This window comes from Podarcis cretensis, assembly GCF_951804945.1.
Source record: "Podarcis cretensis genome assembly, chromosome: 14".
In the NCBI taxonomy this organism is placed as follows: domain Eukaryota; kingdom Metazoa; phylum Chordata; class Lepidosauria; order Squamata; family Lacertidae; genus Podarcis; species Podarcis cretensis.
The window spans coordinates 48,835,499-48,861,748 of NC_137183.1; the positions used below are offsets into that span (position 1 = coordinate 48,835,499).

The window sequence follows — 26,250 nt, forward strand, 5'->3', positions numbered from 1 at the left end:
TGACTGGCAGAATCCGAGACTTGGGAGAAGAAACAGTGGAAGAGGACTGGAAGAAGTTTAAGGACTATTTACAAAAACAATATAAGTTGTATGAATGTTAAGTATCTGCACGATTTAGAAAATCTCAGTTCCAGCAAATAGATTTTGTAAAATTGAAAATTAAGTTATAAGTAAGAAAAGGTCGAAATTTAAGACAACACTATGTTTAAATTTAAGGTATGAGTAATTGATAAAAATTATCTTAAATTTAGAAAAATAACATTTGGAAAGTATAAAATAAGGTATGAAACAAGGTAATGATTTGCTGATATTTTTATTATTAATAATGCAGGGTAAAGGAGATGCGAGGAAGTTCAATTAGTTATACCAAAAATTGTATGTTTTTCTCTCTATTTCTCTATTATCCTTTATTTTTTTTCCCTTTTATATTGTCTTTTGGTGTATTTGTTTTGTGTGTTATGATTTGGTGAAGGGATCTTGTATGTATAAAATTCAATAAAATATTTTTTTTAAAAAAAAATATTCTGCAAAACATTTGTACAGGCTTGAAAAGGGTATGAGCGAAAAGACTTTCAACAGAGAAACTTCTTATACATTTTATTTTCAAGTCAAAGCCAAAAGCAGAAATCTCTTAAGCCCGAGCGCAGAGGGTCTTCTGTGAAGGGAGATCTGGGCTATTTGCCCAGATTTTTATGCACGTTAACCAGACACCGATTGTCCTTGCATGCACATAACTTCCTGTTCTCGTATCTGGTGGCAGTTTATCATGTTGACCTTTTCAGGAAACTCCAGCTGGCTGTTCTGGGCTGCTTGCCAAGTTAGTGGTGGAGAGGAGAATCACCGCATATTTTAACACACCAAAGTGAATAATATTAAGGTTATTTTACATTCCCTGAAACTGCAAAAGCCCCAAGCAATTACATTCTCTGTCCAGATGAACTGTTACAAATTAGGTGCCAGGGAAGAGTCCGACACCAGGTCCGTCTGGGCTCTTAACAAAAACCTAGATTCAGCAGCAAGGGGATGAAATACACACCCAATTTTTAAAAGCATGCATACAGTCTGGGAGTAGCAAATGAAAGGGGGAGAATCAGATTAGGGCAAAGGCACTGAGCAATACATCATATTTTTGTTTGACTATAAAGCCCAGAAGTGTATACAACCCCTTTTCAGGAAATCAAAGCAACTTTGATAGTTTCAATTTTGATAAGTTTGTGGAATGCTCTCCCCAGGGATGTTCACCTGGCGCCTTCATTATACACCTTTAGACACCAGGTAAAAATGTTCCTCTTTTACCAGGTCTTTGGCTGATGTCCAATGCCCTGTTAAAATGTCCTGGGGAGGGGGGATTGCTTGGGGGTTTTTTTTGTTTTTTTGTGTGTATTTTGTGATTTTATGTTGCAACTGCTCTGAGTGAGACTTGCGAGTATAGGGTGGTATGCAAATTTTATAAATAATAAAAAAAATTTAAAAAACAGAACCACGTCCGCAAAATGAAAAGGCAGCTAAGAGTAGAATCCTCAAAGGGTTTGCTAAACAACTATCTTAGGGCTGGTACATTGCTTGACAACTGCTGCTTCTGACGGACAGCTTGTCTGTGCCGATGATACCATTCTGGCATGACAACTTCTGTCAGGTGAGAATTGTAATCCAAAGGATCTGGAGGACATCAGGTGTGGGAAAGGCTAAAAGAGAACTCCTCTCCCACAAAACTTTGTGGGCATGTTCAACTGTGAGACATCAAGGCTTGAGTGGGCAGGTGAGTTATGTACCTGGGTGAGCCAGCCCAAAAGCAGAGGAGGAAAAGAACCAGAAAGTCACCACCCAAGGTATTTCTCCCTAATCCGGTGTGTGGCAAATTGATGTCTGGACCAGGCTTATGAAATGGGAACACACACAAAAATGCCTTATACAGTGGTGCCTTGGTTCTCAAACACCTTGGTTCTCAAACGCTGAAAAACCAGAAGTAAGTATTCCAGTTTTCGAACGTTTTTCGGAAGCCGAACGTCCGATACGGCTGTTGGCTATTGTTTCTGGAGCGCCTGCACCAATCAGAAGCTGCGCCTTTGTTTTCGAACATTTCGGAAGTCAAACAGACTTCCAGAACGGATTAAGTTTGGCACTTTTCTTTTTGCTATTTATTTTGTGTTTTTGTTTCGGTTAATTTGTTTTTGTGACGGTGTGAAACCCAGTTCAACAGCTGACTTATTGATTGCGTGACTGCAGAAATGGATAAAAGCCCCTCATGCAAACAATGACACATCAGTACAGGTAAGAAAAAAAATAATATTAATTTTTATCATCTACAATACATGCAGACCACAGTGCATAAGGTGCATAGGAGATAAGGTAAAAGGTAAAGGTAAAACCCCTGGATGGTTAAGTCCATTCAAAGGCGACCATGGGGTTGCTGTGCTCATCTCGCTTTCAGGCCGAGGGAGCTGGTGTTTGTCCGCAGACAGCTTTCCGGGTCAGGATGACTAAACCGTTTCTGGTGCAACAGAACACCGTGACAGAAACCAGAGCGCATGGAAACGCCGTTTACCTTCTCGCCACAACAGTACCTATTTATCTACTTGCACTGGCATGCTTTCGAACTGCTAGGCTGGCAGGAACTGGGACAGAGCAACAGGAGCTCACCCCATCGCAGGGATTAGAACTGCCGACCTTCTGATTGGCAAGCCCAAGAGGCTCAGTGGTTTAGACCACAGCGCCACCCGTGTCCCAGCATAGGAGATAAGGCAGCCTCAAAGTATGGTAACTTGGTCCTGCACTTTGTAGGACCTTATAGGTAAAGGTAAAGGTACCCCTGCCCGTACGGGCCAGTCTTGACAGACTCTGGGGTTGTGCGCCCATCTCACTTAAGAGGCCAGGGGCCAGCGCTGTCCGGAGACACTTCCGGGTCACGTGGCCAGCGTGACATCGCTGCTCTGGCGAGCCAGAGCCGCACACGGAAACGCCATTTACCTTCCCGCTGGTAAGCGGTCCCTATTTATCTACTTGCACCCGGAGGTGCTTTCGAACTGCTAGGTTGGCAGGCGCTGGGACCGAGCAGCGGGAGCGCACCCCGCCGCAGGGATTCGAACCACCGACCTTTCGATCGGCAAGCCCTAGGCGCTGAGGCTTTAACCCACAGCGCCACCTGCGTCCCAGGACCTTATAAGTTAGTACCAAAATTCTGGACTTGACCTGGTAGCATGGATATGCTGGCTCCTGGACATATGAACCAGCCTATTAATCCCTTTCGGTGCAATTAAACAGCTCTTTTGGTGAATAGAATTGGAATCTGCCTCTAATCGCTCACTATACTTGCAGTGAAGCCAACAAAAAAGTAATTCGCCTGCCTGCCTGCCCACCCCCGGCAAAATTCCTGTTACAGTAACTGGGATATTCTGCCTGCCAGGCTTCGATCTGGTATCTGTAGCTGCAAAGAGCGAAAGAGAGGCTTCAGCTGCATAGGCATGCTGTTGCAATAAAGAGAGGGCAGGAAACGGGACAGGCAGAGGGAATTGTCACAAAGGAGAGGAAGAAATTAAAAAAGGAATTGCAACAGGAGAACATGGGGGGGGGGGAGAGCGGGGAGAGAGAAAACTTTCCAAACAAGTTATGTTGAGAACAGGCGACAAAATGTTCCGCTTTAAGAACAGGAAGAGTCAGAACCTGGGGTTTTTTGGGGGGCGGAGGGTGACAGGCAGATTTGCTGCTATGTCAGGCTTGGGAACAGATGGCTTTGATCATCGATTCATTGCAGGAACAAAAAAAAGAACCTGATGCAAAATTAATCATTAAGCGGGGGACTGAGCGCAGCCACATTCTCCTGGGGACTAGAGATTGCAAGTAATATCCATCCGTATCATTTCCCATCCCTCCAGTGCAAAGAAAGGGGGATAGGGCACTCAAGGTTGGGTTCAAATCCCCGCTTGGCCATGACGCTCACTGGGTGGCCTTGGTCAAGGCACTTTCATCTCAGTCTACCCTATCCTACCAGGGCTGCCTTGAGAATGAAAGGGGGGTTAGGGGAACACCCACCCAGGTCACCGTGTGCTCCTTGGAAGACTCCCAAGACAAACACGAAATGTAATTTCAAGTGCTTCCTGAGTTTCTGTCGCCCAGACTCCGGATTGCATCTCTTCCAGACACTGCTACCTCCCACACTGAGCAGGGCATGACCGTGTCAGCGCTCTCAAAAACAGCAGGGATTTCTTCGCAGAATGAAAGAGCAGGCCTGGTGGCTCAGAGCCAAAGGCACATCCAGTCCAGGAAAGGGGAGTGATTTGGAGATATAGGTAAAAGGAGGCATAATGCAGGTATGTCTAAAATAATGCACAGCGGAGAGAAAGTGGATGGAGTTTTCCTCCTTTTCATTACTAGAACTCAGGGGCATCCAGGCGGATGTTGGGAGATTCAAGACAGACCAATTTAAGTGCTTCATCACGCAGCAGAGTTAAATTGTGGAATTTGCTCTCAGCCTTCATACCCTCCAACATTTCTCCAATAATTTTTTTGTTGTTTAGTCGTGTCCGACTCTTCGTGACCCCATGGACCAGAGCACGCCAGGCACTCCTGTCTTCCACTGCCTCCCGCAGTTTGGTCAAACTCATGCTGGTAGCTTCGAGAACACTGTCCAACCATCTCGTCCTCTGTTGTCCTCTTCTCCTTGTGCCCTCCATCTTTCCCAACATCTGGGTCTTTTCCAGGGAGTCTTCTCTTCTCATGAGGTGGCCAAAGTATTGGAGCCTCAGCTTCGCGATCTGTCCTTCCAGTGAGCACTCAGGGCTGATTCCCTTCAGAATGGATACATTTCATCTTCTTGCAGTCCATGGGATTCTCAAGCGTCTCCTCCAGCACCATAATTCAAAAGCATCAATTCTTTGGCAATCAGCCTTCTTGATGGTCCAGCTCTCACTTCCATACATCACTACTGGGAAAACCATAGCTTTAACTATCTGGACCTTTGTTGGCAAGGTGATGTCTCTGCTTTTTAAGATGCTGTCTAGGTTTCTCACTGCTTTTCTCCCAGGAAGCAGGCGTCATTTAATTTCGTGACTGCTGTCACCATCTGCAGTGATCATGGAGCCCAAGAAAGTAAAATCTCTCACTGCCTCCATTTCTTCCCCTTCTATTTGCCAGGAGGTGATGGGCCCAGTGGCCATGATCTTAGTTTTTTGATGTTGAGCTTCAGACCATTATTTTGCACTCTCCTCTTTCACCCTCATTAAAAGGTTCTTTAATTCCTCCTCACTTTCTGCCAGTAAAAAAAGGGACGTCCTATTCCATGATAATTATATACTTTATTATTTATACCCCACCCATCTGGCTGGGTTGCCCCAGCCACTCTAGGCAGCTTCCAACATATATAAAAACATAATAAAACATTAAACCTTTTTTTAAAAAAAAAAACCCTTCCCTATACGGGGCTGCCTTCAGATGCCTTCTAAAGGTTGTATAGTTTTCTCCTTGGCTTGGGGGTCGCATAACTCCATACCCTTCAATGAAAACAGGGACATCCTACCATACCCTCCGACATTTCTCTAATGAAAATAAGGACCTCATAAGGAAAAGCAGGATATTCCGGGATCAAATCACAAACTGGGAAGGCTTATGTAAATACGGGACTGTCCCTGGAAAATAGGTACCCTTGGAAGGTCTGAAATTTTGTGTGGCTTTAAAAGAGGATTTAGACAAATTCACAGCTGCTAAACCTGATACCGTCTCCTGGAGTGTTTTTGCCATGCTAAGGTGTCTCTTTGAACTAGGATACCGTATTTTTCCATGTATAACACATCCCCGTGTATTTTGGGGACTCCAAATTAAGAAAATGGGGGGAAATGCCCAGAGTTGTTGAGCTTTTGGGGGGGAGGGTTGATGAAAACCGCTCGCCCAACAGAATAATAAATAATAATAATAATAATAATAATAATAATAATAATTTATTTATTTATACCCCACCCATCTGGCTGAGTTTCCCCAGCCACTCTGGGCAGCTTCCAATCAAGTGTTAGAAACAATACAGCAGGGAGTAGCAGGGAGCCCGGAGTCCCCTTGCGCATGAGGAATCGGCTGCAGGCCCCTTTGCCTCCATGCTATTTGACTTTACGCAGTGGCTTCCCACAAGGCGTTGCTGCAGCGAAGAGGCAAATCTGCACCGGTGCTGCAGAGCGACTCCTACTCCCTTCCAGCGGCATTCTGGCGGGCTGCGATTCTGCTAGGACACAATGCAAAACATCTTTGCGTTGGTCGCACACCACACTTCAGCTTCAAGCAGCAGAATGTTAACAACCACATCGCCTTTTTCGAGGGCTTAAAATGACACAGTGGTTTCACAAAATCTTTGGTCAACTTGACCAGTAAGGCTGTTTTTCGATGCCCTTTCTTTCAAAAGCATTAAATTGCTTTATTTGAAGAAGATTGCCAGGGGTGTGGGTGGGTGTAGCCAGGAGAGAAAGAAAGACAAGAAGTGCCAGGAAACAGATGTGGGTTTTTTATTCTACACTTCATGTTTATTTAAGAAAAGCATTCCCTTGAGCAGGAAACATTTGGAATATGGGTGCTAAGATGTTTTATTGATTTATTTTTAATTTTTTAGGAAAACCCCTTGAATGTGGATCGAGAGCGGTTCCTGATGTAAGCATGACCAAATGTGTCAATTTCAATTTCTCTCGTTTTTCTGATATTAACATTGGTCTACCCCATTTTCTCACCAGGGTGCAATTTTTATAAGTCCTGCACAAAAATGTGATTGCATCTTTGTGCATGCCTCCCTCCAAGTAATCATTTTTTTCCCAATTTGCAAATAATTCCCCCTATCGCAATGCATTTTTGTGTGTGTCATTTTTTTTTTTCAAATATAGACATCACAGTGTCCGCTTTCCCCCATAAATGCATTTCTGAACATTTTTCGGTTGTGGAGAACTGCATCAGAAAATTTCAGCGAGCGCAAATCTTGAAGGATGGTTGTGTTTCAGTTCGCAAGTTGGTTCTGGAAATGTGACGAGCTGTAAACTGGACCAATTTACTCCACCACCTCCCTTTGCCTGTCAGGATGAGCCCCACCCCCTCCCCTACCCCAACAGAAGAAAGCATAGCCGACAAGCAGGAAATACACCAACATTGGGCTGAAACATACTTGGTTCCGCTCCCATTTGCTGTAACATGTTCTGGAGGCTAAGTTCCTAAGTTCTAGAACTCCAAACCACCTGGGTTCTTCATAGCATCTCCAATGTTGCTCAAAGAGCTAACTTTTGTTGAGGCCTGTTGGACACAAGGGAGAGATCCAGAATCTCCGAGCTAAGAAAATGAAAAGTCACGGGGCATCCTGGCAAGTAGCTGCTTTATCTGCATTAGCCTCAAGACTTCCACTAGCATTTCTCAGTATGATTGCAGGCCCCTTAATGCTACTGTTGTCATGATCTTCGAGCAAAAGCCTATGAACCGGGTACCTCGACACTCTGGTCTGATGCTGGAGATGTCACCCAGCCTCTGCCCACCTGTCTCAGTGCTGTGGGGGCACTGACTGGCAGTGGGTCTGCAGGGTTTAAGAGGGGGCATTCCCAGTCGTACCTGGAGTTGCCTGGGACTCAACCACTTAGTTAGCACTGCAAAGAAGAAGGGTTAGGAAAACAAAGGGCAGCCTACTTAGCCAAGCGAGTTGCCATTTTTAAAGAGAGCCGGTAACGACGACTTCAACCTGAGTATGGCTTAGTGAGTAATCAAAAATTCACTTTGCAAAGAAGACTGTAAACAGAGCAGGTTATTAGCACAGAGTGCATCTTTAGTTAGAAGAATTTAGTTGATTAAAATTAACAATCATACAGCGTTTTCCTTTAAAAGTTTCCCAAAGTTATTACAAGAGAGAAGTGGTCTTTCATGATCTTCTGTCTATAAAAGGCTTCAGAGTCTTTCCATTCATCATGAGGGAGACATAATCGTAAAACAGGGAGGGGGAAAGGCAACTGTAGTGTTTTCCTTGTAAATGACATCTTACGTTCATATGCCACTCAAAGTTTATGCCACAGGAGCGCTTCAGCTTTCATTTCAAACTCTTCGTCCAAAAGCAAAAGGTTTATCAGTATTCCCTTTTAAATTCTCTTTATGGAAACCAAGAGCTAATATATATATATATATGTATGTATAAAATATATAAATAAGAGGGCATTAAATCATAAAGTTACTGTAACTTAATTTTTTAGCTAGACCTGATAAAGTCTACCGAAGCTACAGACTGTTAAATAAGAACCACATTATAAAAATTAGCAAGACAGAAACAGGGCGCCAATCTTGCCAACTCAAATCCAAAATGGTACTAGTCTTTCTTTTTTTAAAAAAAAAGTGCAAAAAAGTATATAAGGATAACTACGTATTAGCAGAGTTCATCCAAAATTAGTTCCCAGAATTGCCCCAATGAAGTTGAATTCAATGTTGCCTCCTCCCTCACCCCCTCTCTTCATTTTTAACCTGCATTGCAAGTCAATTTTTAAAAGAAAGGATAACTACGCACATTAATGTCCAAATGAACTCACTATCGGACAAGCACAGAGCGACACACTCCTGAACACAAGCGCAGCATGCCAGCCACTCAGACAGAAGTCCTTGACGAGTCCTTGAAAGGGTACAAACTCAACACTGCATTAAAAAAAACAGCACACCTGTAGGATTTCATAACCAAATGAGAGCTTGCTTCTGTCCCGCTTTCGACAAGCTTGCCTTTTCCACCAGTTCCAACCCGACCCCACCCGACCCCAGTCCACGGGTACAGTTTGCGCTACCATGTTTTAGTGTACAAGCAGGGGAGAGAAATATAATCCCTGGATGCCCCACATCCCTCTCTCTTCTCCTAAGATGTATAAGGACTATGGGTGAACCAACAGTCTAGAACAGTATATAGTTATGTGCAAATATGTCCACTAGCGCCTTTGAGTCTCCAAACTATTCTTTACGAGGATGGGGCTCTAGCAGACGCAGGTTGCAGCTGCTTCACAGTCCGGCACATGGTCTACAAAGAGGACTATTAAAAATGGCAGGTACTTCTTATAACATTGAAGTGATTAACAAAAAAGGGGGGGAAGCGGGAGAGAAGAAAATCTAATTTTCATGGTGCAAGTGTGGACCTTTTATGCGATGCTCCCGCAAGCTGAAAGTAAGAAGTACCATCTGCAGGAGAAGGCTAGGTTGAGATTAAACAGTGAGTAGGGAGAGAAATCTGCAACGAATGCAACTGTAAACCACAAGCCTAGTTCCCCCTGCAACCCCCAAAGTCTCTTGTACACACACAGTTCAGCCTGAACCGGCCTCAGGAAATTCCACTCAGTTCTGCAAAACCTCTTGCCAAGTTAGGCTCCACCACCTTGGCCTTTATAGGAGGAAAGGATTGGTAGCGTTAGCAGGCTGGGAGGCCGAGGGTGGAAGCCCAGTACTGTGAAGAGGCTGAGCCACTGCGCCCACAAGCCCCACGTTCATCCCATGGCCCATTCGAGTAAGAGATGCCACGGTGCCCATGACTGGCATGGGTGCCATCGCCACCGGTGCCACGGAAGGCAGAGGTACAGGCTCCATGCCCACTGCTGGCACACTGCTGAAGGATGGACTGCTTCCCATGATGGGGCTCGACCGCAGCTGATTGAGAGTGAGGGGCTGAGGCTGATTCACTTGGAAGGGGTTGATTAGCGATGGAGCTGCAGTGGCAGCAGCAGGGGCAGCGGCGGCGGCGGCCGTTCCTAGGGGAAAGACAAGGGGGTGGGGGCAAGAGAGGCACGTGAGCCTGTTAAGTATATCTGATTTGAAAGGGAGTCCTCTGCGCAAATACAAGACAAGATTTCACACCGGTCCAAGCTTCCCCCAAAAGATGATACATTGCCCAGGCTCCCCCAAAACCCGAGACAGAAGAGTGTGATGCCCTCTGCTCTAGGGTGACATCTCTTTAGAGGGCAACAGGGTTACACATCTTAGCAATGAACTTTGCCAGATAAACTTTTTGGAAAGAAAATGCTATTGCCCCACTGCCAATAGCTTCCTAGCACAACCAAGACACGATTCTGCAGAGTTTACCAAGGCGTTGTGACGTCTCGCTTTCCAAATGCGCTCGCCCTCCTTCGTAAGGTTTGAGAACCTGAGAGTTATCCCAAACTTTTGTCTAAGTCAACAAATGCAACACATTCCTATAAACCCCCCCCCCTTTCATTTCCTATTTATTTATTTATTTGTTTATTGCCACCCTTCCATTCCAATCCCAGGGCAGTTTAAAACCTTACATAGAAGGCTATCAATAAGCAAATTCTGAAACCAATAAAAGTGCATTTAGAGTGCAATTTAGAATACAACCATAAACTCCATTAGTTCTCTAAACCAGGTATCATAAACTCAAGGCTTGGGTGAATAACCATGTTTTCATGAGGCACCAAAAGGTAAGCAAGATTGGCACCTGCCTTACTTTGGGGGGAGATGGCTCCGCAAACTGAGCATGACAGAGAAGGTTGTCCCCCCGCCCCAGTTGCCACCAGATGCATTTCTGAAGGCTGTGGCACAACCAAGAGGGCTTCCTCCCAAGGTATCAGGAGCTGGTGTGGTTTATATGGGCAAAGGCATCCAGGTCCCCAGGTTGTTCAGGGCTTTATAAGTCAACACAGCCTTATACTCGGCCCAGTAACAAACTGCTGCCAGTGCTGCTCTTCAAAGGAAATTCTGTGCCAGCCTTTGCCAACCTGGCGCCCTCCAGATGTTTTGGAGTACAGCTGCCATCGGTCCCACTGGTGGAGACTGCTGTATACTGATTTCTCCTCTCCGCTTTTGTAGATGGACAGCCTTGACAAGCAGAGTCAACATCCAAAAACAGCACAGGCACTCCACAGACAGAATGCAGAGGGTTACTTTCAGGGCGTGCCTCAGAGCTTGTGCGTGCCTTGTCAGATATATTAGCATTTTGTTTTCAACAAGAGACAGCCTTGGAAACTCCCCCTAAGATCCAAAAGCAGCTCAGCATGAAGCATGAAAACAGAAGCCTGGAACGATCGTGGATGCACAGAACCTGCTGCATGGATTCTTTGGACCAGGCCCATATTTAACATATGTCATGAACGTGTAACTTAAGCAAGTCATATCCAGGGAGGGAGGGAGAAGCTGGAAAATGGCAAAGAAGAACTTTCCCAGGATAAGACATTTGGGCCAACTGCCAAGCTACAAATTCCTTGTACACAGTTTGGGGTTTTTTTACGGACCTTCGTGACCCTGGTAATAGCTTCTTCATGAGCGCCGATAACAAGAAGGGCAGGGCATTAGCTACTAAAATTTGGCTGTCTTCCTCTGAGGGTGTTCTCAAACTACCGAGAACTAAAATAGCCAGAACAAGTCACTGAAGCTCAAAAAAAGGTTGCTTGACTGTTCCAACTGTATCTCCACACGCACCCCTTGGGTTTAGGGGTTACAGCACTCCCCTTACAAAACCCTTCCATCCCCAGGGCACAGATGCAACAGATTTGGCCCACCTTAGCCCCAAATCATGAACTTGCTCTCAAAATGCATGAAGGCAAAGCCACCCATCGAACTTGATAAGCAGCCGCTTTAAAGGTGGGAGAAAAATACAGGCTGCTCCAACCTACAGAACTGTCCTGCTACTGAGAATGGGAAGGGAAACAGCGTAGTGGGTGAAATTACCATGTATGCTACCTTGAGCTCCTTAGAAGAATGGTGAGATACAGCATAATACATACATATATGCACTCGGTGATTAAATTGTTACATACAGGATTAACTCTACCAGGGGCAATTTAAGCTAAGGTACAACTTCCGTTTCAGAGAGGATATACTTCTAGGTGGGCAGGAGAAAACTGGCCTTAACTTCTGTTTGCCATGCGTAAAATGGCAACAACATTAGCAGCCTGCCCTGCAAGGCCACTGTGAAGACACACAGGAGCAGCACTGGGTGGGGAGGGGGAGAGCAGCACATGTAAACTATCAAGGGTTGGGATTGGTCACAAAGGATGGACACCTCCCTGCTTCTGAGCTGCCTTTAGTAGGTGGGGTGTTGAGCTGGGTGAACCCTTGAGTCTGGCCAAGCATGCCAACTTCTATTTTTAACAACTGTTGCCCCACCACCACCACCTCCCCGCTCCATTTGAACAGCAAATTTGCTCTCAAGACCAAGATGTACCTGTAGCCAAGAATGGGTTCAGTGACGGGGCTGGCTTGGGAGGCTTCGATACCAAGGAATCCAGGTTCACCAGGGCAGCGTTGGGGCCCAAGAAAGACTCGGGAGTTTTCCGAGCTGTGCTTTGTTTACTCGAGGCTGAGTTGGCAGGCTGAGAGTCAAAGAGGTCAGGGCTGGTCGTGCCACTGTTCTGGGCTGACAAAGTGGAACCTGAATCGCCAGAAAAGAAAATATGAATTTTTGAAAAAGGGAGGGGGGGGGAGATGTTTCCTTCATGTCAGAATACATGCTTCTGTATTTGTAATGTATTTCGTTTGTCCCTGTTTTAACTGTCATGCTAAAGGACTGCAGTCCTAAGCCAATGTGCTTAGAACTCAATGGGGTTGCTTCCAAGTAAATGCATTTAAGGCCGAGACATACACCTAACATGGGGAATGGGCACGTTATAGCTTTCTACCACTAGAGAGCCTCAAATCTTGCTGTGCGTGTGTGCTTGCTTTTACTTCCCCCAAAATCACTTCATTTAATGGGACCATTAAAAGGTTTTGCATCTAAAGCAGGTCAGGCACGAGTCCTTCCCATTCTGGAGAATAAGGACTCTAGAATCGCAATTACAGGGTAAGATAATAGAAAGTTTCTACAAACTGACCTTGGTATCCTTCTTTAGAGTGCTGTTGGATACAGACACGGATTAATTGTCTCTATGGAGAAGACATTCAGAAGCATGAGATTTTTTTGACTCCCCCTCTATTCTATTGCCATTACAAAACTGTGCATTTAGCCATGCCCCATGATCAAAGGGCTTGACTATTTAAAAGAGAGACAGACAGACAGACAGACAGACAGCTTGACCTGCCTTTAGCCAGATCACACAAACCGCTTAAATCCAAATACATAGCTATAAAATATGCAGGATGAGGTCAGATGTGGGTCTTTTCCTTCTACATAGATTTCCACAACACAGAGAACCCAAAGGTGATGGACTAGGCAGGTGTCACGTGGTTCAACAAGAGATCAGGTGCTCTGTTCAATTCCTCTTCAGGCAGGAGATTGGAAAGGGCTCTCTCTCTTTGCCCAAAGTGCTGGAGTGCTGCTGCCTTTCAGAATAGGCAATACTAGGCTATAGGGCTGGGTGACATCATCTTTTCAACATCATGATGTATCACCAGCTAAACATCGTGATACATCGCAGTGTTGAAAAGGCGCATCATTCGGCCATGGTCCCACGAGGCGCCGGGGTGAAAGTGCCTCAGCTCCTGCCGCCACCAGCACCTGGCAGTCGGAGAAGGAAGGTAAAGCGCAGGGTGGCAGGCGAGCCCCTCCCACAATATACCGCCAGATAAAGGCGCCATTGCCCTCTGGCCTTCAAACCAGTCCTGGACAATGTATTGATACATCGCCCAGGCCTACTGGGCCAAATGGATAAATGCACCTGACCTAGCATAAGGCAGCATCCTGCATTCCGCCACACCATGAACAAGCTGTGTTTTGGCTCTGTGGGGGCAACGGAACCCACCGCACACAAGAAAATCAAATCCCAACTGAGTTGCTGTCTCTCAATAGCTGCAAAACATACAGTGCAACAGGAGAGCCAAGCAGCTTTCCAAACACTTTGGAGCAAAGTGCACTGGGAATTCCAGAGCAACCACAACTGAAACCAGCGGGGGAGCCTTGCGCAACAATGGTCTTGGTCGACTCCGGTCTGTTTCAGTGGTGCCCGCAGAGGAGTCATTCCCAGCGGATCATGTGCTCTCAAAATCTTAACTCAGAATTTCCACTCAAGCCAAATTTCTACAGCATCCTCTACCCCATTAGCCCTCGGCTGAATTTACTGAAACTGTGACATTTTTAATGTCTCCGGGCTTTGGGCTGACAGCCTGAAAGGTACATCTTGATTAAAAATTATCGGAGGAAGTTCTAAATAAAGATCAGAAAATATGCTTTAAAAAATATGCAGTTTCCCCTCCAAAATACTGGCCTTTTAATCTTCCATTTATGGTAAGTCTAGACACACTTGGAGGGTGTGGGGGTGTGTGCAGAAAGAGGACTGGTGCAACTGGAAATTCCAAAGCTCTATCACGCTCAAGCACCTTTATCACACATTCGTTTGGCATTTATTTCACACATACCTTGCTTTTTAGATGTCCGAAGGTTGTCAAATTCAGAAAAGTCATCTTTAATTGCCCCATTCAAGTTGCTGAAGAGGTCAAAAGATTTACTACCTGCAGGGCAGAACAACAAGGTCCTACTGTTAGTGGGATTCAGTTAGGCCACAGCAATCTGTAAGGCTAGAGATGAAGCTGCTTCCCCTTCTGTCCCAGCAGAGGCCAAACTGTCCCTATCAGAATATTTCCTCTTTAGGACAATCCTTTTCCAAGCTGGTGCCCTCCAGACATTTTAAACTACAACTCCCAGCAGCCCCCACCAGCATAGTGAGGGATGATGGGAGAAGCTGTCCAACAACATCTGGAGGGCACCAGTTTGCGAGTGGCCACTTTAGGATTAGCAGAGCATGTGATTCCACTCCCTTTGGCTTAAGAGAGATTGGAGGGTTTATTTATTTGATTTCATTCCCATTCTGCCCTACCTCTGTGAAGCTCCAGGTGGTTCACAGGGCTCAGGCTGCTTATTTTCAGCAGCACACCTGCCATTATGGTCTTTAGGCCACTCTCTGGTCCAAGCAGAAACAAGTCAATCCACTTCACAGGGCACATGTGTGACCAAGCATGGCCCAGGAGTAACCAAAACAAGTGAGGGGAGATGGACCAGCACTGCAGGGCTGACAAGGTGCTACCAGCAAAGCTCAAAATGCAAAGGAAATCAAACTTTGGCTGGCCTCTTGGGATAACTCAGTCAAGGGAGAGGAAGTGGTCTGTGGCCCACAGGTTGGGAACCACTGACCTAGAAAGTTCACCTAAACAAAGGTAAAACAAAACCACCCACCACTGCCCAAGACAGATCATAATATTTCTAAATGGTGCATTCGCAAAAGTGTTAAGATTCTGTGCCAGTACCATCCATCCCCCCAGGTGCAAGAACCACCGGCAGGCATGTGTTTTGCTGTGAACTCCACTAAGGGAGGTTTCCCCAAAAGGAACAGAAAGGTGAGTCGCAAACACGCTGCTTACCAGAAGCAGAAAGAGGCTTGTTTGCTGGCACTGCTCCCCAGGGATCAACAGCGGCTTTTGTTGCCACAGAGGGTGGCTGAGAGGGACCCCAAGGGTCTACATTCTTTGGAACAGGCTGGGCAGCAGAGGGCACTGCTGGGGCTCCCCAGGGGTCGACGGAGACTGCTGGTTTGGCACCTGACGGCAAAGAAAACATAATCCCAAGTAATACATTAACGGGCATATATACTTGAGAACAGGCACTACCTGTGAGATAGGCTAGGCTGAGAGTAACTTAGCCCAAAGTCACTCAATGAACGGATAGCTAAATTAGATATTTGAACCTGGCTTGCCTGTTCCTGGGCCAACACACTAACCACGGCGTGGCTCTCTCGCAGTTGCCAAATCCTTTCCCATTCCCATCCTTTCCCAGCATCATCCGTCAAGCACAGGATCAGGCCTGTGTGCATCCCCCCATGCCATGCATGCCAGCCAGCAAAATGACATGGAAGGTAGAACTGTTTTAGACAAACTCCGGTAGAAAGACCCACACTTCCTAATCTACCCCAAGGCAAAATGTTCTTTGCCCTCAAGTATGGCTACGCTTAAAATAAATTCCACTGAAAGACAGCCACTGTGTGTACATAAAGAGTTCTTAAAATGCAAATTCCAACACAAGATTCATGGAATCATAGAATTGTAAAGTTGGAAGGGAACCAAGGGTCTCTTAGTACAACCCTCTGCAATGCAGGAATCAGTTTGGTTTAGCAGCAATGAGCTTTGGTGCAGAAGGGAGCAATTGGTGCTGTGAGGTAAGAAGAACAGGATGTCCCCCAATAATGTTCTTATTTCTTATACTTCATTCTTATGTTTTTATTCCAGGGAGTTCAAGGCAGACACATAGCCATATCCTCACAAAGGGGGGGAGGGAATATAAGAGAGAGATAATGGCTGGCCCTAGATCACTCTTGGAGCACCGTGGTCTAAGAGCATCCAGGAACAGGCAACCTGGTGCCCTCCAGATGTTGCTGGACGACCAACTTCCATCAGCCCTAGTCAGCACAGCCAATGGCCAGGAATGGTGGGAGCTGTGGTCTGTCAGGACACGAAAGCTCCTCACCCCTGTTCCACACCTGCTGGCTCCAAGCAGTAACCAAACTGCCTTTTTTTACATTTTGTGGCCAAAGTTTGTGAGTTTTAAACCCCATTCTGGGTAGCTGCTGTTCTTGCTGCTGAAAGGAGCTCAAGCTCATCAACAGGTGGCAGATTTTTCTTCCAATTTTAATTGTTTCAACAACGACAAAAACCCAGGAAGCCGCTGAAGTGCTTTGCAGAGAACACAACTAATCTTTTCCCACTGCTCCCATTTCCTCGTCCTCCTCCTGCTGCATTTTTATCAATGATGCCATCCAAGAAATGCTAATTGCCAGGGCCTGCCATAAATGGAGGCTTCCAGCACAGTCGCTCTTTCATGAGACAGATAACAAAAGCAGGGCAGGCAAAGAGAAACAAGAGGGAAAGAGGGAGGCATCTAGGAGGATATGCTTCTCCTCTGAGAAGCCCCTTATCCCCCTTGAAAGGCCACAGTCCACTGGTAAGCAAGACTTAAAAACCTCTGTTCTGCTCTGAGTCACCCTTCTGTGCTGGCAGCATTCAGATACATAAATCTAATTTCTGCAAAACCACTCCTGGGGGGGAAAAGTAGCTGGCAAATTCCAACAAGGGGCTCTTATCGCAGGCGTTAATGAATGCTGAAAGCCAGAGAGGGGGGAAACGCCACAGCTGCAGTTAGAAGCGACAAGTTTTTGTTTGTACCTTAATACACATAATTGATTTAGTTTTCCTGTGTCAAGAATAGAAGTTAACAAGAGAAGCTTTACAGCCCCAGGACTCAGGCCTTAGTTTGGCTTCCCTAATATGCTGTTTGATTAACAGCAACAAAAAAGGGCAATCTGACCCAGGGACTAGACAATTAAAAATGTGGTGCAACACAGGATGAAGAGCAATAGCGTCTCATATTGTGTAGGTTACGTTATGAGACATACAATATTCCAGCAAAAGCCCAGAAGCATGTTTGGCTGAGTAAAAGAGGTGATAGCAGCCAAGGAAATTCTGCATTCCCTTCCTGTACAAGGTGCATAATCTGGACCAGACGGCTCTTTGCAGCACCAGTTCCTGCCCTATTTTACAAGTGAGATAAGCAAGGTAAGCTTTGCAAAAGACCTCTGCAATACAAGGCAAACAAGCAGAAGGGCAGCCGCAGTGTGTGCAAGAGGAGTGTAGTAGGTATCTAAGAAGCCAATTAGTGTTTTCCGCTGGGGCAGGCTCGCTGGACTGTGTCCTGGTTCTGGAAGCATCTAGTGCACATGCGCACCAAACCATACTATGCTGAAGCAATCTACCTGCAAACGCCAATGGAATCCTGGCAAGTTCAAAGCTTTAACTTGGGATTCTGGAACAGGGAAGGGACCACACAAAGGCTTCATGGAAAACCTGGGACTGATGAACCTATCCTAGTGCAGAGCCAGGTGATTATATCTGTTCGCTCAGCTGGTTAGAGTGTGGTGCTAGTAATACCAAGGTCGCAGGTTCAATCCTCTTATGGGCCACCTGCATATTCCTGCATTGCAGGGGGCTGGACTAGATGACCCTCGGGTCCCTTCCAACTCTACAATTCCATGATTCTATTATCCTTTGCTAGAGGGTTGAAGGCTTCCCCCTTAAGAGTCCAGCCTGCTGGAACAACTCTCTATATACAAAAGCAGGCCATCTTCGCAAGAGTAGCACTGTCTTTTCATTGCTTTAGTCTAGTCCCATGGTCAACTGCAGATCAGGAAAGCAAACAATGCATCTCAGTACAAGGGATTTAAAGTCTCTTGTTTTCAACTTGTAAAATGAAGCTGTGCATTAAGATATACAGTAGAGAATGATTTGTCATTAATTCAAAGGGATCTGTTAAGACCGATATTGCAGATTTCAGTCTCAACAATGCCAGGGATTTTCCACACTAACACATTTTGGTCTGGCTAGCAGAGATCCTTGGGTAAAACACTGAGGGACAATGCCAAGGGTTCCTTTACTGTATTTAATGACATGGGATTTACAAGAGAACCAAAGTCTGGTTGTTCTGCTATTCCTGTTTGGTAGTAACTGGTGCTGACAGCAGCCACTAAGGGAGTATTACTTCCCAGATAACAAGTGTTTGGTAAATGAACTCTGCACACCACCAGGTGCCTTTGCAACAACTGGTCCACTTGGTTCAGGATTTGCTAGGCTTAGGAGGTGTTGCTTTTGTTTTGTTAACCATTTCGCAAAAAAAAAATTAAAAAAAATCCAGCATTGCCTTGCACAATGACTTGTCAGAATTTTCCCATAGTTGAGGCAGCTGTCCAGAGAACTAAAATGACAGCAGCACCCAACCAGCTTCTGTTTTAGGGAAGGGTTTGTACATCAGTGAGAGAGCATCTTCGTTGCATGCAAAGGATCCTGGGTACAATCCCTGGCATCTTCAGGTATAACTGGAGGGAAACCCTGACTGAAACCCTAGACAGCTGCTGCCAGTCACTTCTGACATTACTGAACCAGAGAGACCCATAGTCTAGCTTGGTGTAAAGCAACTTCCTATGTTCCTTTCATTGACGCATCTATTGCTGACACCAGCAGATAAAACAGGACGCCAAACAACCACAAAACCACTAGATTTTCCTATTGACTAAGCAAAAGTCCCTCCCTTCCTCAGGACATTTTCATAGATAACTGGCTTTCTTACCTATTCTTTTGCCCTAAAAGCACTTCACATTCTGTCCTCTATGAACCTGAGCTGATTTCTGGGTACCTATGCAACCAGATCACATAAGGACCTGCTCCAGCCAGACTGTCCCTGCCCCTACTCCCCCCAAAGGGCCAGCAGACACCACCTCTCCTTCAGGAACAGGTGCCCAAAATAGCTTTTCCGGTATTGGACAATGATCTCTAATAAGTTGCAAAAAATGTTTAAAATAACTTTTCCAAAAAGACCAGAGTCCTTTTTGTTGGGAATAATCCAGACTGAAATCCCTAAGTGTCAACAAAATTTATGTATGCAACAACGTTGGCCAGAGTTTTGTTAGCCCAAAAATGAAAAGTGAGGGAGGTACCAGGTAAAGAGGACTGGCAACTTAAGATGTTAGAATATGCCAAGCTTGCAGATTTAACAAATAGAGTAAGAGAGCAAGAAAAACATATATTCAAAGAAGAGTGGAAAATATTTATTGAGTATATGGAAAATAACTGTACACAGCTGAAAACGCTGGCAGCATTAAGATAAAAGCAACAGTGTAATTAATGTTCGAGTGATGTTAAAGTGGAGAAATGACCAATATGGTTACAGCAACATATGCAGGAATGAAAGACTAATAAAACGAATCAAGGAAATAGAAGGAGTGAAGTCGTTTGATATTTAACAGTACGTAAAATGTTTATTTTAAGATGTAAAATTGAAAACTTGATAAAAAATATTTTTAAAAAACAAAACAAAACAGAATACATTTTCCTGGTAATATACATTCTGGCCCAAAGAAGGGCCTTTCGTCTGATCCAGCAGGGTTCTTGTGCTGTTGTTTTTTAAAAAGCAACCATTAATGTTGCTTTAATAGATTTCTCCAGTTTGATCATTTCAGAGCTGAGCGATATGCATTTAATTTGGAATAAAACCTAAACTACACATGGGATCACTTCACATTTAAGGTGGAGCAGGGAAGAGGAAATGCATTTGAATGCTCCCCAATGTAAAGAACTTCCTGCCTGTTGAAAGTTAGTGCACATCTGGGAAACGGATTCTGAATTAGCCTTTTTTCATTAATCTGCCATGCTTCTACATACATAATTTTATATATTTATCCTGCACCTCCAGTGCGAATTAGGAAGGCTGTGTCACATGAAGAGGAACACACGCACACTCAGAAAAGTGAACCTTTTCAGGTGCTAGAAAGCTCTACACTTCCTTAACAGAGCCAGGCTCACATGAATGCCCACCTGGCACCAGTGGCATGATTCCCAGTCCCTACAAAAAAAATTAGGACATTTCTGCACAGACATATCACTTTCTCCAGCAACTGAGTTATTGTGAGGAACAATGTCTGGATACTCCACAACAGTTCAATAAGCACCATATATTTTATGTGCTCTCCCTCACCCACCCAAAATTAAAAGGCCATTGAAATCCTAAAACCATTTTACCAAAGGGTTAAAAACTGAAACACATTAAAAGCTACATTTTACTGCATAAGCACTGGTTGCGAGAAAGAAAGGAAAAAGCCACACAAACAACTTAATTGATTAAATACTACCCTGAATAAATACATCCTTTCGCATGACGGACAGTATTAAAAACAAACTAATTCACTGCTGTAGCACTGCTAATTATAGCAACTTGGCTTGGAGTTCTGTCGCTGCTTAATATAGTGGCTTCATCAGTAACACGGCATAGTTACCAGTGAGATTCCAAGTCCCCTTTCCAAGGAAGACAAGTCGTCTCTGCCATAAGCAGAGCAGTTCTGTATCAGCAAGCACCAGAATCAAGTTTTAAAAAACAAAGAGAGACCTTCGAATCACAGGCCAGCAGCACACTGTTCAGTCAACTGAGCATTCCATTACACCTATCCACTCTCATATTAACTGCTTTTTGGAAATCAGCAAAAACTCCACCACAATCTCTATGACACAGGAAAATATGCTCAGGTCGGTCTAGGGAAATCACAGATCATATTTTCCCCCCTCCTAATATTGCAGCAATCAACAGGGCAAAATCAGGAGGCAAAGCAGAACCAAGGCACAATACTCTCGCAAGAGACCTGAGACCATAAAAGGAGGAAACAGCCACCACAAACTGTCTCATGCATGACAGCCAGCACCGAAAAACTGGGATAGCAGGGGCTTGCACAGGGATGACAGTGGCAGAAAGCAGGTGGCACTGAGAGAATCTACAGGAATAATAATAATAATAATAATAATAATAATAATTTATTATTTGTACCCCACCCATCTGAGTCCAAAAGGATATTGAGCCCTCTCCTCCCACCCCAGTCTTTGGAATTCTATCTCCAGGGGGGCTTGCCTGGTGCTTATTCTGTTTTTCTTTTCAGTGCCAGGCTTCTCCATTTTTGCTGCTTTTATCAATTTTCTGTTGTTTTAGCATTTGGGACATAATTCATCTTTTTTTTAGCCTGACAACTGCACAAGCAATATTCATAACTAACCAAACAGACGGGAAGGCAACAGTGGACTGTCATAGCCTACCACTGAATAAGCTATATACAAAAGGAAAATGGGGGGGGGGGAGGGTCACTAACCTAGAGAGAAAATTTTAACTCAAAGTGGCCTTGGAGGGAAGTAATTTATCCAGGAGAGTCGCAACAAGGGCAACAGATCATCTCTGCAGCATCCATCGATTGCCATGTTCTTACCAAATGACTGCCAAGGGTCTGAGGTGGAACTGCTAACTGTAGAGGGGGCCCATGGATCAGCTTGGCTTGCTGCAGGTGGTGGCCCCCACGGCTCTCCTTTCTGAGGAGCTGGCACTGAAGAGGGCAGGGCATCCATCAGGTCCAGCAGAGTTCCGTGCTGCAGATGAAGAGGTTTATTTTTAGCAGGGGCACAACATCTCCAGTAGACACATAACTCATTTAGAGAGAGAGGGACAGAGAGATTGCAAGGAAAGAAAATGCATCATCTTGCTCTTTCACATGCCCTTAGCTGCTTATTTGGGCTTTTATCCCAGCACCGGGGGCGGGGAATTACAACCATGCACTCTTTCACATGCTTACACAACTAGAGAGCACCCCATCCATTCCTAACTGCATAGCCAGTGCATGCGAACCTTCCCTGTGATGGCTAGGAATATTTTCACTGACCCAAGGCCTACCTCCTTCTTTTTGGGAATTTTCACTGTATCTCTGCGACTTTCCTCCAAAGCCATCTGCAATCTCAGATCATCGCCACGCCGAAGGCGCTCCTCCTGGAAAAAGAGGTCCCGGTGGCAAGGGGAGAAGATGAGAGTGGGAGTCATATAACAGTCATCCATTGTTACTTCATTCATGCCAGGTTTAAAAACAACGGGTCCTCTACGGGTAGAAGCCAAAGCTACACAAATCTTTTTAAAAGACAGCCTAATATAATTTAATTAACATTAGACACTGCCACCATGAGTTCTGTGATGAAAGGAAGACAGGATAGGAATGTAAGAAGATTTTTTTTAAAAAAAAACCAAACAACAGACTATTCAAGAGGAAAAAAGAAACCTCTAATGTCGGAGGCAGTATGCCTCTGGATAACATTTGCTGGGAATCGCAAGTGTGGAATCACAAATGGGGAACAGTGCTGTTGCTTGCAGGCTTCCCATGGGCATCTGGTTGGCCACTGTGACAACAGGATGGAGGATGGACTAGATAGACCTTTGCCCTGATCCATCAGCCAGGCTGTTCTTATGTTCTTATAGTTGTATGAGTCACTTAGTTTTAGCCAGACAAAGTTAAGCAGCAGACTACTAGTCCAGCTAGAGGACAAAACTAGCTGGACACGAAGAACTTAGGTCATTTCTACACCTAAGAACAAGCAGTAAAACCAAAAGCTCAGTCAAACCTTTCCTTGGCAGTAAAGACCAAAAAATCAAGAGAAAAGAGGTGAGCAAAAAGATTTATTTAGAGAGGGCATTGTAGCGTAGGGGCTACCATTAAGAAAGACCCCCCTTTTAATATCCCATGCTTGGTTCACCACCATCCTTCATTCACTGACAGAGCCTCTACCAACAAGCTAAGCACACTAAAGCTCAAATATCTAGTTAGGTAAATGCAGGAGCTATAAGAATCACAGAATCATAGAATTGTACAGATGGAAGGCGTCCCATAGGTCATTGAGTCCAACCCTTCATCCTGGAGGCCCCACATAACAACCGACATTTGCGCCCGTCTGCCTAGGACACGATAGCCAGTGTGGTTGCGGTGCTCCTGCTAGCTGAGGTAATGCTGGGTGGGGTTCGCAGCCCACACTGCCCCAGAAGCTCCAGTGCATCAACAGGCAGTTGCTGCTGGAGCAGCCTGTGCTCTGGAGGATGGGGTGGGTGCTGCTGACAGCTGCACTACTCGGGAGTGGTGGGGTAGAGGGTGGCCCATTCTGCTCTCTGTACCCGGCTAGGTTCTCTGCCTTCCAGCCCTTCCTCCCTCAGGAAGGACAGGCTGCCCATGAAGCCTAGGCACCTAGCATCTCATTTCTACGGTAGATGGGGGGGGGGGCACGTATTGGAGCCTCACCTGGGCATGTCCACCTGGGCCCTGAAAGCGCCTTTCTAGTAACAGCCCCCAACTGTGGAATCCCCACTCCTTGTGACACCAGGAAAAGAACTTCCAATTTCCCAAAGCCTTTTAAATAAAGCCGTGATTTCAATACTGTTTAGCTCTGTTCATTTTTATCCCCCTGCTCTCTGTTTTGAATTGGCCATGCTGTGCTTTTTTTTATCAATACATAAATACCAAAATGATCCAACTCCTCTTTCAAAATTTGTACTTTCTTTTGAGGCTACGCACTTCGCCACCATCGGAGAGTTCCTGTTTTCAGTGCTCAAACTGGAAAACTGACTTGAGCGAGCGCACCGTCCTGCAGTTCTAACACTCTGCTTCTCTACTAGATGGACTACTGTCGTTTCCGATAGGAGAGTTCGCACATTTGGCGGCAGCTGTTGCTTCATAATACTGAACACATGCTGAATAACTGCTGCTGTCAGTTATCATGGATCACTGAAGCCAGGAGGCAACTTTTCTTGGCAAATTTATCAAATTACTTTGAGCTGCTTGATAAGGAAAGGGACCATCAATCCCTACATGCTGCCTCCTCTCCACCACCTGGTATGGAATTCTTAATGTAGGCCAATAAGTATACACTAACACTTACAAAACTACAAGAGAAACTAACCTGTTCTGCAACTTCTCTGCTCATTGCCAGGGCCAGCTGCAGCTGCAGCTCTTCCTCCCCGCTCGTCTGAGGCCGCGCCTGCTCCAACTCTGAAGACACTCGAGGTGATGTAGCTATTTGGAGAAAACAAAAGGCACAATCCCAACTCGATTTTAGCAAATATGTTTCAGCAAATTCCTATTAGTCATCCTGAGAACCAACTGTTCCAGATTATACACAGCTGGGCCACAGGTTTATGATATTTTTGCCCCACCTTTTGACCATAAGGTCCCCAAATCAAAACATTAAGCACAATCATTGTAAAAGTCCATTTACATCTAGCAAGAATCCATTTACATCTAGCAAGACCAGTAAGGTGCCCTGAACTGCCTGGGGGGAAATTAACCCTGGCATCTAAACCACCAACACTTATTGTCACTCATCTCAGGGGGGTGGAGCAATGAAGAAACACACATACAAGCTCTTCCTTAAAGAGCTCCTTCAAGATCTGCCTCTAATAACATGTTTTTCATGGAATCATAGAATTGTAGTAGAGTTCAAATGGACCATGAGGGCCTGCTCTCAAAAGTTACAGGCCCAGAGAAAATACTGCAAGTTCCACAAGCCGATGTTTCCCATTTGACATAACTGAATGAATGTACACAGCTGGGGAGATGCTGATGAGGGAGGAATCTACAAGACAGTGCAGGAATTTCAACATATAATACTATGGTGGCTGCAGGCACTACGTTCCCACCAGCCTAAGTTTTTAAGAGCTAGTAAAGGTAAAGGGACCCCTGACCATTAGGTCCAGTCATGGCCGACTCTGGGGCTGCAGCGCTCATCTCGCTTTATTGGCCGAGGAAGCCAGTGTACAGCTTCCAGGTCATGTGGCCAGAATGACTAAGCCGCTTCTGGCAAACCAGAGCAGCGCACAGAAACGGCGTTTACCTTCCCGCCGGAGCGGTACCTATTTATCTACTTCCACTTTGACGTGCTTTCGAACTGCTAGGTGGGCAGGAGCAGGGACCAAGCAACAGGAGCTCACCCTGTTGCGGGGATTCGAACTGCCAACCTTCTGATCAGCAAGTCCTAGTCTCTGTGGTTTAACCGACAGCACCATCCACGTTTAAGAGCTACTGCCCCTCTAATTCACTGCATAAGTGTGGAGGTGGGTATTTTTCCATCTAGTTAAAGCTTCTGGGGAGTCGTTGGCGATCAGAGTCATCAGCCTCTGGAGTTACTTTTGGAATGTGAAATTTGCTGTGTTGCTTTTGCTCATTATCTTTTAGGGAGGAGAGCAGAATAAATCAGCCAAGGCAGAGGCCTGTCCCCCTCTTGCCTCTTCTGGCGCTCTGCTACCTAGCGACAGCGAAAAGAAGCCACCGTGAGGATGATCATGCTCTTTCTTGGCTCAGGACATGGGGCTACTGCTGAGAGGAGGATGTCTCTATTGCAAGTGGGAGGGCTGCCTGAAGGTCCCTATGAGAATTATGCCTTCTCCTTTAGGGCTAGAGTTGAAATCCGAGCAAGTGGGGAGCTCTCATCTAGGACAAATGTGGGGCTTCTGGCTGGAAATTTGGGTTTGCATGTATATTGTGAACTGAACCATTGCATTGTGAGAGGTTATTTATTACATTTATATCCCACTTTTCCTCCAAGGAGCTCGAGTAACATACCTCCAAGGAAGGAGAGTCCACCACCTCTCATGGGAGCCTGTTTGTCCCACTGCCGAACAGCTCTTACTGTCGGGAAGTTCTTCCTGATGTTTAGTAGGAATCTCCTTTCTTGAAACTTGAATCCACTGGTTTGGATCCTATCCTCCAGAGCAGGAGAAAACAAGCTTGCTCCATCCTCCATGTGACAGCCCTTCAGATATTTGAAGATGGCTATCATATCTCCTTTCAGTCTCCTCTTTACTAGGTTAAACATACCCTCAACTGTCCCTCGTCAGCCTTGGTTTCCAGACCCTTTATCATCTTGGTTGCCCTACTCTTCACACATTCCAGCTTGTCAATATCCTTCTTAAATTGTGATGTCCAGAAGTGGACACAGTACTCCAGGTGTGGTCTGACCAAACCT

The 26,250-nt window shown here is 45.4% G+C and overlaps 1 protein-coding gene and 1 long non-coding RNA gene across 3 annotated transcripts in view; one reads left to right on the forward strand and one right to left on the reverse strand.

Moving 5' to 3' along the window:
- Positions 1 to 4,211: 4,211 nt before the first annotated feature.
- LOC307203379 lies at positions 4,212 to 8,311 on the forward strand. The gene is made up of 2 exons (XR_013833209.1): positions 4,212 to 4,307; positions 6,587 to 8,311. It is a non-coding gene; the product is annotated as an uncharacterized lncRNA (long non-coding RNA).
- The window catches only part of EPN2 (epsin 2), a 38,347-nt gene continuing 19,845 nt past the window's right edge, over positions 7,749 to 26,250 (reverse strand). For both annotated transcript variants that reach the window (XM_079953822.1, XM_079953823.1), the window contains exons 3-9: positions 24,190 to 24,302; positions 22,148 to 22,240; positions 21,690 to 21,846; positions 15,268 to 15,444; positions 14,269 to 14,361; positions 12,143 to 12,349; positions 7,749 to 9,713 (exon numbers count right to left, since the gene is read on the reverse strand). In XM_079953822.1, the coding sequence (XP_079809948.1) occupies positions 9,352 to 9,713; positions 12,143 to 12,349; positions 14,269 to 14,361; positions 15,268 to 15,444; positions 21,690 to 21,846; positions 22,148 to 22,240; positions 24,190 to 24,302 (1,202 nt within the window). In that variant the 3' untranslated portion in view covers positions 7,749 to 9,351. The remainder of the gene's footprint in view (positions 9,714 to 12,142; positions 12,350 to 14,268; positions 14,362 to 15,267; positions 15,445 to 21,689; positions 21,847 to 22,147; positions 22,241 to 24,189; positions 24,303 to 26,250) is intronic.